Source organism: Panthera uncia, chromosome F1, assembly GCF_023721935.1.
Source record: "Panthera uncia isolate 11264 chromosome F1, Puncia_PCG_1.0, whole genome shotgun sequence".
In the NCBI taxonomy this organism is placed as follows: Eukaryota; Metazoa; Chordata; class Mammalia; order Carnivora; family Felidae; genus Panthera; species Panthera uncia.
Window position 1 is genome coordinate 15451963 of NC_064813.1, and position 15133 is coordinate 15467095.

Genomic DNA, 15133 nt, shown 5'->3' on the forward strand with positions numbered 1-15133 from the left:
GATCTCACGGTTCATAAGTTCCAGCCCCACATCAGGCTCTGCACTGCCAGTGCAGAGCCTGCATGGGATTCTTTTTTGTGTCCTCTCTCTCTGCCCCTCCCTTGCTCACATGCACTCGCTCATTCTCTCTCGTTCTCAAAATAAACAAACATTAAAAAAAAAATAGCTCATGTGATACTTGTTGGGCAATATTGGTTTCTCTTGTAATGTTTACAAATGCTTGTATACCTAAGAAACATACGATTTATGCAGCTCTTAGTCTTTGAAGTAAGTGAAGAGCAATGAATTATCTTTCAGGAATGAGGATCCAGAGCATAGCTAACCCAGGAGAATTCCTTTCATTTGTACTCTATTATTGCTATTGGATTTAACTGCCCCCAAGACTAACTCTGGAGACAGTTGCCTTAAAAGTATGTAGGAATTGTTTACATCCATCATTCTCCTCATTTTCCTTTAAGGAAAAAATTTTTAAACTCTTACCTAATAGTTTTACTGGCTGTGTTCTATGGAGTCAAAATGGGGATGTCATTTACGAAAGTCTTTAATAAAGTCATTAAGGGCAGCCCCAGGATTTATGGCAGTATTTAAGGACAGTAGTTAAGCCGTGAGTATTTCTATTTCCATAAATCATAGACTACTGTAGTTACTACGTATTCCTTTAAGTTCATGTGTTCGTCAGAACTGTTTTCCTCTCTTATTCTATAGTCCGCTGCTTCTGTGAAGAAGATTTTATGTGAAGCCCCAATGGAGTCTGTGGTGCAAGTATCCGGGACGGTAATTTCCCGACCTCCAGGACAAGAGAATCCAGTGAGTAGTTTAGAAACCGTGTATAAATTTGACCTGTATATATTTGCACTGTCTGCACATTCAGCAAGAGACTGAGCACCTGCTAGACATCAGGCACGAAAAGCTCTGCAAGTTCTACGAATGATCCTACAGATTCCAAATCTTCACCACAAACACACACCTGTGCAGATGGTCATGTTAAGACATCTGTTAATGAGCACATCGACCACAGACATGCATAAGAATGTCAAAATCTGGCACACACATTTATGCTTTGGATTATGTGCTCTAAGCACCTACACAGTTTACATATGTAAATGTAAATAAGTGCATGTGTCTTACAGATGTTCACTGTGTACATGTCCTGATGAGTGATTTTTTAAACATAGGTCTCTTCTGTCTGTCTCTCTCTTTAAGAAAATGCCAACAGGTGAGATTGAAATCAAAGTTAAATCAGCTCAACTTCTGAATGCCTGCAAGAAGCTGCCCTTCGAAATTAAGGACTTCGTGAAGGTGCCATACTTTGTTATTAAAAAATAATAGAGTATCTAGAAAATGTTGATAACCAGTAAAGTGTTTTCAGAGTTTTTAAAAGAAAAAGTTTAAAACACAAAATCAAGTGTTTTATTGTAGATGTATTGTGAAGTGTTCTTTTTCTTTATAATCTTTTTTTTTAAGTTTATCTATGTATTTTGAGAGAGAGAGAGAGAGAGAGAGAGAGCGTGCAAACAGAGAAAGTATCCCCAGCTCCACTAACAGCACAGAGCCTGATGCCGGACTCAATCCCACAAACAGTGAGATCATGACCTGGGCGGAAATCTAGAGTCAGACACTTAGCCGACTGAGCCACCCTAGGTGCCCCTGAAGTTTTCTCTTCTATTCCTCTGTGAACTGTTCTGAAATAGCAACAATGCATTAAGCTGTTGCAGTTCCTTAACACCCATGCTGCTTTTTCAGACAGCTTGAAACATGGTTCTACCTTTAAGACTTGAGCTGTTATTTTCAAGTTTTTTATTGCTTCTGTTTTACATTTTGAAGGAAAATTTGTGTCAAGCTTGGAAATAGTCAGATGGCATGGGGGGATCCTGCATTTTTAAGTTTAAGCCTCTAACAGTGATAAAACATTTCCTTGACTTCCCAAGCATATAAATCTGATTATTGCAATTTAGGATGTTCTTTGCCAAAGTTTGAGGGGCTGTTGGAGCTAAATAGCTCTGGGGAGTACACCCAGATAATCTGGAGCTTTGTCACAATTATTTACAGTTCTAGATGTATATACATCTAATTTGTAAACTGATCTATGAAAAGGTTTTTAAATTGATTGCATAGTCACTTAGTGTTACATTTAAGTTCTCAAAACTTAATCTTTTAAGTAGAAAAAGCAATGTAATTACAGGGTTGATCTTTCTGTGGGGGAGGAAAAAGGAAATCCAGTTTTTCCCCCAGCTAAGCTTTCAGAACGAAGTGACAGTTCTTCTATTATCAAAGAAATAAGCTATTTGAGGAAAAAGGACTTAAAAAAAGTTGTCAGCACAGAGAGAGATGCAGAGATTTACAGGCCTGAAAATAAGCAGACCTTCTCACCAGTTCCGATGCATTGAGCCATGGAGATTCTGTCCCCTTGCATTTCTTCTACCTGTAGTCCAACTCAGGTGATAATGTCATAGCTGTTTGCACTCTGCTGTGTATTTAAAAAAAAATTTTTTTTAATGTTTATTTATTTTTGAGACAGAGAGACACACAGCATGAGCAGGGAAGGGGCAGAGAGAGAGGGAGACACAGAATGTGAAGCAGGCTCCAGGCTCTGAGCTGTCAGTACAGAGCCCGACGTGGGGCTCGAACTCACGAACTGTGAGATCATGACCTGAGCCGAAGTCGGAAGCTTAACCGACTGAGCCACCCAGGCGCCCCTGCTGTATATTTTTAAAAAATCTTTTAAGTCTTCAAATATTTTTGTCAAGACTCAACTGTGGGCTTAAATGAATGGATAAATGTTTAGTGAGAGTAGGCAAATTGCAATCAGTAAAAGGTAACAATAATAATAGTAAAAAAAAATAATGTAAAATCTATGCTAGTAACAAACTTAGCAGCTGTCAGAATTAAGAATGGTGTTCTAGAGGCACCTGAGTGGCTCAGGCGGTTGAGCATCCGACTCTTGATTTCAGCTCAGGTCATGGTCCCAGGGTCCCAAGGACACAAGGTTGTGGGATTGAGTCCCAAGTTGGGCTCCACACTAAGTGCAGAGCCTGCTTAAGATTCTCTGTCCCTCTCCCTCTCCTCTCTCTCTCTCTAGCCCTCTACCCCTGCTCATTATCTCTCTCTCTAAAATAAAGGAAATGAAATATAAATAAATAAAAAAGAATGGTGTTGTATTTATTCACAAATGGTGGAAACTAAAGATAAAACTGAAGTTTTTGAAAAGTCAAGCTCTGCATTAAATATCTTTTTAGTATTCAAAAAATGTTTGAACATAAAACTCTTTAAATTTGTATAGAAAACAGAGGCTCTTCGTTTGCAGTACCGCTACTTAGACTTGCGCAGTTTCCAAATGCAGTACAACCTGCGACTGAGATCCTGGATGGTCATGAAAATGCGGGAATATCTCTGTAATCTACATGGTAAGGGACACCTCGATGAGCTTTTCAGCATGTCTTCTGTTTTCGTCAGCAGTTTTATCGTGTCCTCTCTTTAGCATCATTGGGTCTCAAGTTGCCAGAGGTCTGGAATTCATTTAATGTGTAAAGCAGTTTTTGAAGAAAGGTTTATTTCCAAGTGTTGTGTCTTAGAGCATAATTTAGCTCTCTATTAGGTCACAAATACAGCCGTTTAAAGGTGATGTCTTGAAGGTGGGACAGCCCTTTGGCTGTTATCTCTAAGTTTTCTTAATTCTTTATCATGCTTATACTAATTTGTTAAGAGCTCAGAAATGTCCTGTGAATTAAACTAGACTCTTCATTCAGTCCTGGGTTTTTTTTCCTACTATGTTTACATTATTTTTACTATACTAGCAGAACATTTAGAAAACCAAAACAGTTCAGTAGACAAGAATCCATCAAATAGTTAGAATTATTTCATGACAAAAGTGTCACTTCATGAACCAAATAGGGTTTTATGAAAATCTTCAGCTTCCTTTTTGGATGTGTGGAAATCAGTATTCAGTAGGCATGGTAACTTATTTCAGTCAAAATTCCTAATTAAAATGTAGCCTCAGATTTGTTGAATTGAATCGTAGACAACATATTTGACAAATTCCTATGTGTTAAATTCTGATGCTTCTCTCTTTTTAGGGTTTGTGGATATAGAAACACCAACATTGTTTAAGAGGACTCCAGGGGTATGTATATTCCTTAAATCAGCCTACTAACAATATCCTACTAGTTATGAAATTGGACCACTTTGTTTTTATATTCACTTGGCTATATTTTTTCCATATATTTTACTGCCTCAAGATGGTCATATTAACTAGGTTTGGGTGTTGTTTTTTTAATTTTTTTTTATGTTTATTTATTTTTAAGAGAGAGAGAGAGAGAGACAGAGCACAAACAGGGGAGGGGCAGAGAGAGGGAGACACGGAATCTGAAGCAGGCTCCAGGTTCTGAGCTGTCAGCACAAAGCGCAACTCAGGGCTTGAACTCATGAGCCATGAGATCATGACCTGAGCTGAAGTCGCATGCTTAACCGTCTTCCACCTAGGTGCCCCTAGGTTTTGTTAAGAATTGAGAAAGTTGGGGGCCCCTGGTTGGCTCAGTTGGTTAAGCGTTTGACTCTTAGGTTTCAGCTCAGGTCATGATTTCAAGGTCATGAGATTGAGCCCTGGCTCTGTGCTGAGTGTGGAGCCTGCTTTGGATTTTCTCTCTCTCTGCCCCTCCCCTACTTGTGCTCTCTCTGTCTCTCTCTCCCTCCCTCCATTCTCTCTCTCTCTCTCTCAAATAAATAAATAAGCATTTCTTTAAAATTAATAATAATGAATTGTTTCCTTAAAAATAAACCCCTTGTTCATTAAGAACTGACATTTTTTTTTTAACATTTATTTTTTGAGAGAGAGAGCATGAGCGGGGGAGGTGCAGAGAGAGAGAGAGAGAGAGTCACAGAATCTGAAGCAGGCTCCAGGCTCCGAGCTGTCAGCACAGAGCCCAACGTGGGGCTTGAACTCACGAACCATAAGATCATGACCTGAGCAGAAGTCAGACGCTTTACTGACTGAGCCACCCAGGCGACCCAAGAATTAAAATTTCTAAACATTGGTATTTACTCTATTTATACAGTCTATGGACTTATAAAACTGTAGTTTAATTTTAAAAAGCAGTCAGTGGGGTGCCTGGGTGGCTCAGTCAGTTGAGGGTCTAACTCTTGATTTTGGCCCAGGTCATGATCCCAGGGTCATGAGATTGAGCCCCACGTTGGGCCCCACGCTGAACGAGGAGCCTGCTTGACATTCTGTCTCTCTCTGTCTCTCTGTCCCTCGACCCCACTTGCACTCTCACTCTCTCTAAAATAAAAACATTTGAGGGGCACCTGGGTGGCTCAGTCGGTTAAGTGTCTGGCTTCAGCTCATGTCATGATCTCATGGATTGTGAGTTCGAGCCCCACGAAGGGCTCTGTGCTGACAGAGCCTGGAGCCTGCTTCAGATTCTGTGTCTCCCTCTCGTTTCCCCTCCCCAACTTGAGCTCTCTCTCTCTCTCTCTCTCTTTCTCTCTCTCAAAAATAAATAAACATTTAAAAACTTTAAAAATAAAAGAATTTTTTTTAAAAAAGCAGTTAGCAATTATTGGAAAGGAATTGCACAAAATTCTTTAAGCTAGTAACAGAATTCAAAAATCATTTCAACAAGCATACATTTATTACCTACTATGTGCAAACATAGTTTAAAGCCTACTATGTGCAAGCCTTTTGGGGGACTAAAGGATAAGCAAGAAATGATCTGTCATTGATCTTTAGTTAATTTCTTTTTTTTTTTAATTTTTTTTTCTTTTAATGTTTGTTTATTTCTCAGACAGAGAGAGACAGAGCATGAGTGGGGGAGGGGCAGAGAGAGAGGGAGACACAGAATCAGAAGCAAGTTCCAGGCTCTAAGCTGTCAGCGCAGAGCCCGACGCGGGGCTCGAACTCACAAACCGTGAGATCATGACCTGAGCTGAAGTCAGTTGCCTAACTGACGCCCGCCCTCCTAGGCTCCCCGATCTTTAATTTCAGTGATGAGCTGAAGTATTAACTTCCACCAGGCCTTAGGTTTGATTTTGTTAACAATATTTCTGCTCTCCTTCTCTCATTAAAAGGGTGCAAAAGAGTTTGTAATACCATCCAGGGAACCTGGAAAGTTTTATTGTCTCCCTCAGAGTCCTCAACAGTTTAAGCAGCTTCTGATGGTTGGTGGTTTAGACAGGTGAGCTCTATTGCTAGTAGTTCGTTGTCAGAAAAAGAAAGGGGAGGGAGGTGGAGAGGAGAAAAGGGAACACAAAATATATGATCTCTTAAAAGAAGTTAGGAAATGTGTGAGCATTTGGAAAATACTTGTAAAATACCCTAAACATTATAGTCGTTATTGAGTAAAGATTTTTTGGGTGGCCACCATATGCAAAGCTCTATGCTAGTAGATGTGCAGGGAATTAGAAACCAAAAAGAATAGGTTTCACTCTCCAGGAGTTAATGAATGTAGTAAGACAGAGTAATAAATAAAACCAACTGTGATAGAACCCAAAAATAAGTTTGTTAAGGGTTGCAAACCTGGTATAAAGAGGTTTGAAATGATATTGTTTTGGGAAATAGGAAAAAAATCTTTGTGGGCGAGGCCTTCTGGGATAATGCAGGGTCTCAGCAGATGAAGATGAAAATGGGAACGGCCTGGCACAAGCCATGGAGCGACAAGTGTTTCACTTTGGCCAAAGCAAAGCAAAGCAAAGAGCGTGTGTAAAGCACTATAGACTGCCTTGCATGCCAGTCTAATATATGAATATCAGAAGGTGCCCTTGTATATTTTTAAGACAACGTATAGTTTCTTGTGGGTCTGCTGTATATCTGCTTAGATTAGAGCATCATAAAGAATTTTTAAATTTCTTATGTTCCTCCAGGTACCATTATTAATTTATTTCATAGACTGCACTGCCATGAACTTTTGGGGAAAAGTATGTGTATCTTCCTAGAATCATGCCTCAAATCGTGCTATTTTTCAACTGTAGGTATTTTCAGGTTGCCCGATGTTATCGAGATGAAGGTTCGAGACCAGACCGACAGCCCGAGTTTACTCAGGTACTAAGTTATGTTCACTTTTGTCTCTCACTTACTCAGCCTTGCTATGGCCACGCATTTCAAGACCGGGCCGTAATTTCATACACAGGCTATACCTTGTTCTATTGCACTCCCCTCTCGCATGCTTCACGGACATCTCCTCGTTTACAGGTTGAGGGTTGTGGCAGCCCCGTGTGGAGCAAGTATCCGCACGGATTTTCCAATGGCATTTGTTCACTTTGAGTCTTTGTGTCACGTTTTGGGTAATCCTTGCAGTACTTCAAACTTTTCATGAATATTATATTTGTTTTGGTGATCTGTGACCAGTGTGACTCACTGAAAGCTCAGATGATGCTTAGCATTTTTTTTAGCAATAAAGTGTTTTTAATTAAGGTGTATACATTCTTTTAGACATAATGCTATTGCACACTTAATAGACTACACTATAGTGAAGCATGCCTTTTTTTTTAAGTTTTATTTATTTATTTTGAGAGTGAGAAAGACGTGGGATAGAGGGGCAGAAAGAGAGGGAGAGAGAGAGAATCCCAAGCAAGTTCAGCACTGTCAGCACAGAGCCCGATGTGGGGCTTGAACCCATGAACCGTGAGATCATGACCTGAGACAAAACCAAGAGTTGGTGGCTTAATCAACTGAGCCACCCAGGTGCCCTAAACATAACTTTTATATACAGTAGGAAACCAAAAAATTAATTTGACCAACTTTATTGTGATATTCACTTTCTTGCCATGGTCTGGAACCAAACCCACAATATCTCCAGTGTATGCCGGTGCTTTACTGCTCATTACATTTATTCATCAGATGTTTAATTAAACTAACCTGCAGTTGAGACACTAATGGTTTAATTTTTGATCCATTCCATATGTCCGTTTTATAAGGAGTATAGTCATCAACTAAGAAATGCCAGAGATTCCAACAGTGTTTTAATGGCCATGGTAGGATAAAGTTCTTAAAACAAATCTCGTACGTTACAAATCAACAATTCTGTATGTTGGTATTTAATCTGTTTAATCTTTGGACTCATCAAATCTATCATGATTTGATTGTTGTATGATACCATGTTAATCAGTATGGTGAAGTGCAAAAATCATAAGCTTTGGAGTTGGCCAGACTTGGAATCAAATGCATCTTCACTATTTACTAACTGCATGTACACAGGCAAGTTACGTAGCCTCTCCCCGCCTTCAGCTGTGAGAATAGCGATGAGAACTAAGCAAGCTGATATTTGTAAAGCATTCACACAATGCCTGACATAAAACAGATGTACGTTAATATTTGTCCCCCCAACCTTCATCCACGCATTAAGTATTTTTATGCAGAATCCTGTGGTAACTTGAAACCAGAGAAATATATAAATATGTACATATTAATATCATGGCTGTTTAAGTTAGTTTCCATATGTTATTTTGGTTTCAGATTGACATAGAGATGTCTTTTGTAGACCAGATTGGAATCCGGAGTCTAATTGAGGGCTTGCTCCAGTATTCCTGGCCCAGTGATAAAGATCCTGTGGTGGTTCCTTTTCCTTCTATGACTTTTGCTGAGGCATTGGCCAGCTATGGAACTGATAAACCCGACACTCGCTTTGGGATGAAGGTACCTCTCTTCACTTTTCCAAGACTCTGCCCCACATAGTCCTAGTCTTTTAAACCACTTTGAAATTTACAACAAATTATACACACTGTTACATTTTTTGTTGTTAATCTTAGCCTTGTTACCAAGCTACAGCAAGAGAGAATAATAGCCCATTAAAACTGTAGTAATTTTTTTCTGTCTACTGTATTCTAAGACCCATTTCTAAGAGCATGGTTCTTGCTATAAAGTTTTTATTACTGAGAATTTATTAATTATGTGGATGTTAGCGGTAACTTGAAAGGAAAAAAAAGCCCTATTCTTTCCTCTTCAATTTTTCTTAGGCTAAAATGACACTTGGAAGACAGATGATTAAGAGTTACTCTTTTTTGGGGCGCCTGGGTTGCTCAGTCGGTTAAGCATCTGACTTCGGCTCAGGTCATGATCTCACAGTCCATGAGTTCAAGCCCCGCGTCGGGCTCTGTGCTGACAGCTCAGAGCCTGAGCCTGCTTCACATTCTGTGTCTCCCTCTCTCTGACCCTCCCCCATTCATGCTCTGTCTCTCTGTCTCAAAAATAAATAAACATTAAAAAAAAAATTTTTTTTTTAAAAGAGTTATTCTTTTTCCCTAGCCTATAAAGACCTCAAACATATGGAAATGTTTATTCAAAGTATCAAAATCTACACATTTTTAACTAAGGTTAAGGGTCATATTTCTATAGAGCAGTTTCCATTAGCAAAGCCTCTCATTCATTTGCTCTTAGGAACAGCCCTTCGTGTCTGTCATGCTGGTGACGTTTCTGTATCCCATTTCTCAGTGCACATTCCTTAGAAGTTGAAGTTCTAGCAGCATTAGGATGTCTTAGGATGAAAAATATATAATATACAAAGTCCTAACTAACAGCTTACAGCTGTCAACTTCAGCACTCTTTATTTCTTCTTTTGTAATGTGGAATAGTGGTTCTTTTTTTTTTTTTAATTTTTTTCATGTTTATTTCTTTATTTTGAGAGAGAGACAGTATGTGGGCACACACGAGTGGGAGGAGGGCAGAGGGGGAGGAGGAAGAGAGAGAATCCTAAGCAGGCTCCATCCACACTGTTAAGCGCAAAGCCCGGCTCAGGGCTCAAGCTCATGAACCATCATCAACCGAGATTTTGAGCTGAGATTAAGAGTCGGATGTTCACTCGACTGAGCCACCCAGGTGCCCCTGTTAAGTCAGACTTCTTAGGTTAAATTCTGGCTCTGCCACCCACCAGCTGTGTCATCTTGGCTGATTTAGTGTCCTCTCTGTGCCTTGGTTTCCTCATATGTTACATGGGAAAAATGAGAGTACCTATCTTAGAATCTGTTGTACTGATTAAATGAATTAATAATAATGAATAATACATTAGAATATTCATCCTTGTCATGGTGCCCAACGCATGGTAAACACTATGAATGCACTCTATAAATGTTAACAAGATCTACTGGGTTCTTTAGAATCTTGTTTGTAAACGTTTTTGAGATAAAAATCACTTCACTTTTTACTTACCCTTTTTTGTTGCCCATTTTATAGATTGTAGATATTAGTGATGTGTTCAGAAACACAAAGGTTGGATTTCTTCAAGATGCACTTAGTAAACCCCAAGGAACGGTCAAGGCCATATGTATCTCTGAAGGAGCAGTAAGTCATGTACAGTTCTGTTTCTCTAGAGCGTGTATTTGGGAAGTAGATATGTTCAACAGTGGCACATTTAAACTTCAAGAAGAACAATTCTTTTCATAAGAATATGTGTTTTCATATGAAGTCTAATAGTGTCCCCAAAACTGTAAGTGGAGAATAAAACCTTGTGAGTATGAGTTTGCACTCCAGAGCTAGAGGTTTTTTTCTTCCTTTTAAAAAATGCCATAAAGTACTCCTCTACTTCATCTGGGCTCATTCCCACCAGTGATGAGCATGAAATTGTGTTCATACCCTGGCTCCAGCCTCAGTTTATCCAAAGACTCCCAGCCCCTGTCAGCTCCAGCACTTGCGTGTTGGTTCTCAGTCTTCCCAGGGCTCTGGTCTTGTCTGCGTTCAGACAGGGGAGGAGAAAAGAAGTGATGCTGTGAAAAGCAAAAGACGAAAAACAAGGGCAGGAGAAGGAATGGTTGGTCTAGGCGAACACTGACCCTGAAGCGATGAGACACGTCTGTTTTCTGGAGTTACCCCACCTGTGCTGAACGTAATTTAATAAGAGGGGTTCCAGAAGTACTTTGAAGAAAACTACTAGTTTGAAAGACTACTCGTTTGTATACTGGAGCATATTAGTGTATTCAAAATGGGAATGAGAATTCAGTCTCATTACTTTTTATTCACCTCACGTTTAGTGGAAAGTAATTTGTGTCCATACTCTAGACATAATGAATGTGTCCAGGTAAGCTCAGTGTAACGTATATTGTGTGTTGTTATTGTTTGCCTCAATTTGTGTATGCCCGGTCTTCCCCATGCATATTATAGGAAGTGTGGGGTTGTGAACCATGTCTCCACCTTTTTGTGTCTCCCATACCTAGTCTAGTGCCCCAAGAATATTAGTTATGATGATGGTCAGGGCGTCTCACTTACAAAGCTTGATGATTTAGATGATTTAGAAAAAGTAAGATATAAAAAGCATTTTGAGACCTGAAATAAGCAAATTCTGAGTCCTCTTTTTGATCTGAAAGTTATTTTTTCTTACACAATTCAGTTGTAAAGATTCGTTTTGAACATTTACCCTCCATATCACACACACAGGATCTTCTGTGGAATACATTCACAGCCATTTCCAGTGAGGCCTGCATAATTGGGGGGGGAGGGGGAATGTTAATAGGCCCTGTTACAAGCTTTAAAATTTTGTCCCTTGGAAGCAGAAACTAAACTTCTGTTGAATCTTACTATTGTGATGGAAGGACACAAAATATATTTGTATCCCATTTGATATCATAGACATGTTTATGAAGCCGTCATATTGTAAGCTTACTTTGATTTTCTTTCATCAGAAATACTTAAAAAGGAAGGACATTGAGTCTCTTAGAAAATTGGCAGCTGACCATTTTAATCAGGTAAGGATTTAATTGCAAGAGTTTTTTTCTCTTTTAGGGATCCAATATTTTTAATAATTGTTAGAGCTCTTATATAGTCATTAGTTTTGAGGTCTTGTTACTTCAGAACATTTTTTGTCTTTTTATTATTGTCTTTTTATTACTAAAGTTAATCTAATCCCAATTCACCATTAATCAAAATGTGAAAGTTCAACCATAGTTTTTAAAATAGATGTGGAATTTAGGGCACCTGGGTGGCTCAGTCGGTTGGGCATCCAACTTCGGCTCAGGTCATGATCTCACGGCTCGTGGGTTCGAACCCCACGTCGGGCTCTGTGCTGACAGCTCAGAGCCTGGAGCCTGCTTCAGATTCTGTGTCTCCCTCTCTCTCTGTCACTCCCCCACTCATGCTCTGTCTCTCTGTGTCTCAAAAATAAATAAACATTAAAAAAATTTTTTAATAAATATGGAATTTTAATTCAGTTAGGAGTAGATTAGAGCCCCATGTGCCCAAGGTTTGAAAGAAAGCCTGCATTCATTGCTCTTCCCATACCCGTTTTAAAATCCGGAATACACCTTTGACAGACACATGTGTGTTCTTGGCTTGGTGAATGGTAGGACTGAACTATGGAGGACCGGGAGTGGGGGATGGGCCTTCTTACCTTGTCACTGGACCTGTCGATGGCCTCAGCCTTTTCAGAATCAGTAACTTTAAAAATAATCATGCTCTTTGGGTCATTGGTTTTCTGTGATATGCTTTACAAAAAACATTCTAAATATGAGAAGACTATGTTCATCATAGTATCATTTACAATAGGAATAAAATGAAATTATATGGCAATGATTAAATAAAGTAAACTCAAAGGAAATAAAATTGCTTCTTATTTTTAAGTTTATTTATATTGAGAGAGAGAAATCACGAGTGGGGTAGGGCAGAGAGAGAGGGGAGAGAGTCCCAAGTAGGCTCCGAACTGTCAGCGCAGAGCCCAATGTGGGGTTCAAACTCAAGAACCGTGAGATCATAACCTGAGCCAAAACCAAGAGTTGAATTCTTAACCAACTGAGCCACCCAAGTGCCCCTAGAGTTGTTTTTTAAAACTTTTTCTCCAAAGAGTTTTGTAGTATGGAGGTAATGTTCATGTTGTAATGATTTGTATGAAAAGGAAAATACAGAATTAAATAAACACTGCTCATAACCATGTAAAAACACAGTATTTGTGGGGCACCTGGATGGCTCAGTCAATTGAGCAGCTGACTCTCAATCTCAGCTCAGGTCTTGATCTCAGGGTCGTGAGTTCAAGCCCCACATTTGTCTCTGCACTGTGCCAGAAGCCTACCTAACACACAAAACAAAAACAGTATTTGAGTATTGAAAATGGACTCCCCACCCCTCCCACCGCCGTATCATACCTCAGGCTTAAAGGCATTTTTCAATAAGAAAGAAAAAGATTAGGAAAATGATTTCCAAAATAGGTCAAGGCAAAATGACAAAAGTCAGAGTAATATAAAAAGCTTTTCATAAAGTTAAATGAGTTTAAAGAATGATCCATTACATCTCGTTGTTCTTTGACGTAGAAGTTTTTTTTCTTTTATGAAATGAGGTACTAGTAGATAATGTTTTAGGTTTGTTTTATGCCCTTGACAAAATTCAAAATTGGCAATCTAGATCTCCCAATTTTGTTTCTTCACTTTTATCTTTCCAATGTTTGAAATCTGTATCTAGAAACCACAGGATCAGTAGCCTTTAGTTGATAGAACTCTTATTAAATTTTCTGCTTTTCCTCTTCTCTTCTTTTCTTTTACTTTTCTAATTTCCTGGATTTTTATAGAAGAAATGGGCACTGCTTCTGTTTTTTCAATGTATTTATTTACTTATTTATTTGTTTTTAAGTGTTTATTTTTGAGAGAGAGAACGTGTGTGTGATCAGGGGAGGGGCAGAGAGAGGATGGGGGACAGAGAATCTGGAGCGGGCTCCGTGATGACAGCACCGAGCCCGATGTAGGGCTCGAACTCATGAACCATGAAATCATGACCTGAGCCGAAGTTGGATGCTCAACCAACTGAGCCACCCAGGCTCCCCTGTTTTTTTCGTATTATTAATATATTCTAACTTGGCTTACATTTGTAATATGTGTATGAATTAGCAATATGCTACATGCACATAGGTAAAAACACAAATGGTAAAGAAGGATTAACAATGAGATGCAATAAGTGTTTGCTCTAGCTCATGCCACTTCAGACCCACTCCAACCAGAGTGCTTCCATTTTTAGATATGCATCTACATACTGCCTTTTTTTTTACTTCTCCATTTTGAACTTTATCTGTTAACTTCCTGCATGAGAGACACAGCTCCCATACACAGGCCACACCTAACTACTCTGTACCTTCTGCACAGCTGTCGTTCTGACCTTTTCTACATCCTGCTTCTGAGTTGAAGCCACTTTCCCTAGATCCCAGATCTTCCTCTTTCTTATTTGTGCTGAGGTAGATTCTCACGTAACTTCCAGGAAGGCAGGCAAGAGATAAACTTGCTGGTCCAAGAATGTCTTTATGTTCAAAACCTCACATTTGATTGCTGATTTGGCTTTGGTATAAAATCCTAAATTGGCAGTCATATCCCTTTAGAGCAGTGCTGTCCAACAGAACTTTCTGTGATGGTGGAAATGTTTTGTATCTGCATCATCCAATATGGTAGCCATTAGCCAGCATAGCTATCCAGTGCTTGAAATGTGGCTGGTATACCTGAGGAGCTGAATTCTTAATTTCATTTCGTTTCAATTAATCTCAATAGGTACTTGTGAGTGGTGGCTACTGTATTACCCAGTACAGCCTTAGCTTGTTGAAGGCATTGTTTTTTTCTCCTGTACCTGTTGTTACTGATGAGAAGCCTGATGCTTATATGAATTTATTCCTTTGTAGCAAACCTGATAGTTTTCCTTTGGAAGCATTCAGCCTCCTGATTGTTCATGTTCTGAAATTTCAGTTTGTGTACCTTTGGGTCATTTTGCATTCAGTGTGTTGTACTCTAGAAGCCAATGTGATGGCTCATGTCTGTCATCTGTGGAAAATTCTTCTAGTACTAATTGTTTTGACTTCATCATTCTCTGTAGTCTTTTTGGAATTTCTTTGATTTCTATTCGGACCTCCTTTGTAAATTGTATGTCTCTTTTTTTTTCTGTGTCCTTTCCCTTCATTCTCTTTGTCCTTTTCATTTGAGAGATCTCTTCAACTCTTCTGTTGAATTCTTTTTAACCAATCATTTTTATGTCCCAGTAGCTGTTTCTTGTTTTTTTCCATCATACTTTATTCTGCTTTTATTGGTAAAATCTATTTCTCACTGCCTTTGAGGATTCGGGCCTTACTCCTTTGGTCCCTAAATTATCTCTTTCTTTTCAGGTCCTTTTTTTTTTTTTTTTTTTTAAGTTTATTTATTTATTTTGAGAGAGAAAGAAAGAAAGAAAGGGAAAGAGAGTGTGCATGGGCAGAGA

At 39.1% G+C, this 15133-nt stretch overlaps 1 protein-coding gene across 2 annotated transcripts in view; it reads left to right on the top strand.

The window, feature by feature from the left end:
- Nucleotides 1–15133, top strand: part of DARS2 (aspartyl-tRNA synthetase 2, mitochondrial) — a 29385-nt gene that overhangs the window by 4988 nt on the left and 9264 nt on the right. For both annotated transcript variants that reach the window (XM_049633977.1, XM_049633978.1), the window contains 9 exons: nucleotides 706–807; nucleotides 1204–1299; nucleotides 3281–3404; nucleotides 4074–4120; nucleotides 6064–6170; nucleotides 6964–7033; nucleotides 8447–8626; nucleotides 10160–10267; nucleotides 11602–11664. In XM_049633977.1, coding sequence (XP_049489934.1) covers nucleotides 706–807; nucleotides 1204–1299; nucleotides 3281–3404; nucleotides 4074–4120; nucleotides 6064–6170; nucleotides 6964–7033; nucleotides 8447–8626; nucleotides 10160–10267; nucleotides 11602–11664 — 897 coding nt within the window. The remainder of the gene's footprint in view (nucleotides 1–705; nucleotides 808–1203; nucleotides 1300–3280; nucleotides 3405–4073; nucleotides 4121–6063; nucleotides 6171–6963; nucleotides 7034–8446; nucleotides 8627–10159; nucleotides 10268–11601; nucleotides 11665–15133) is intronic.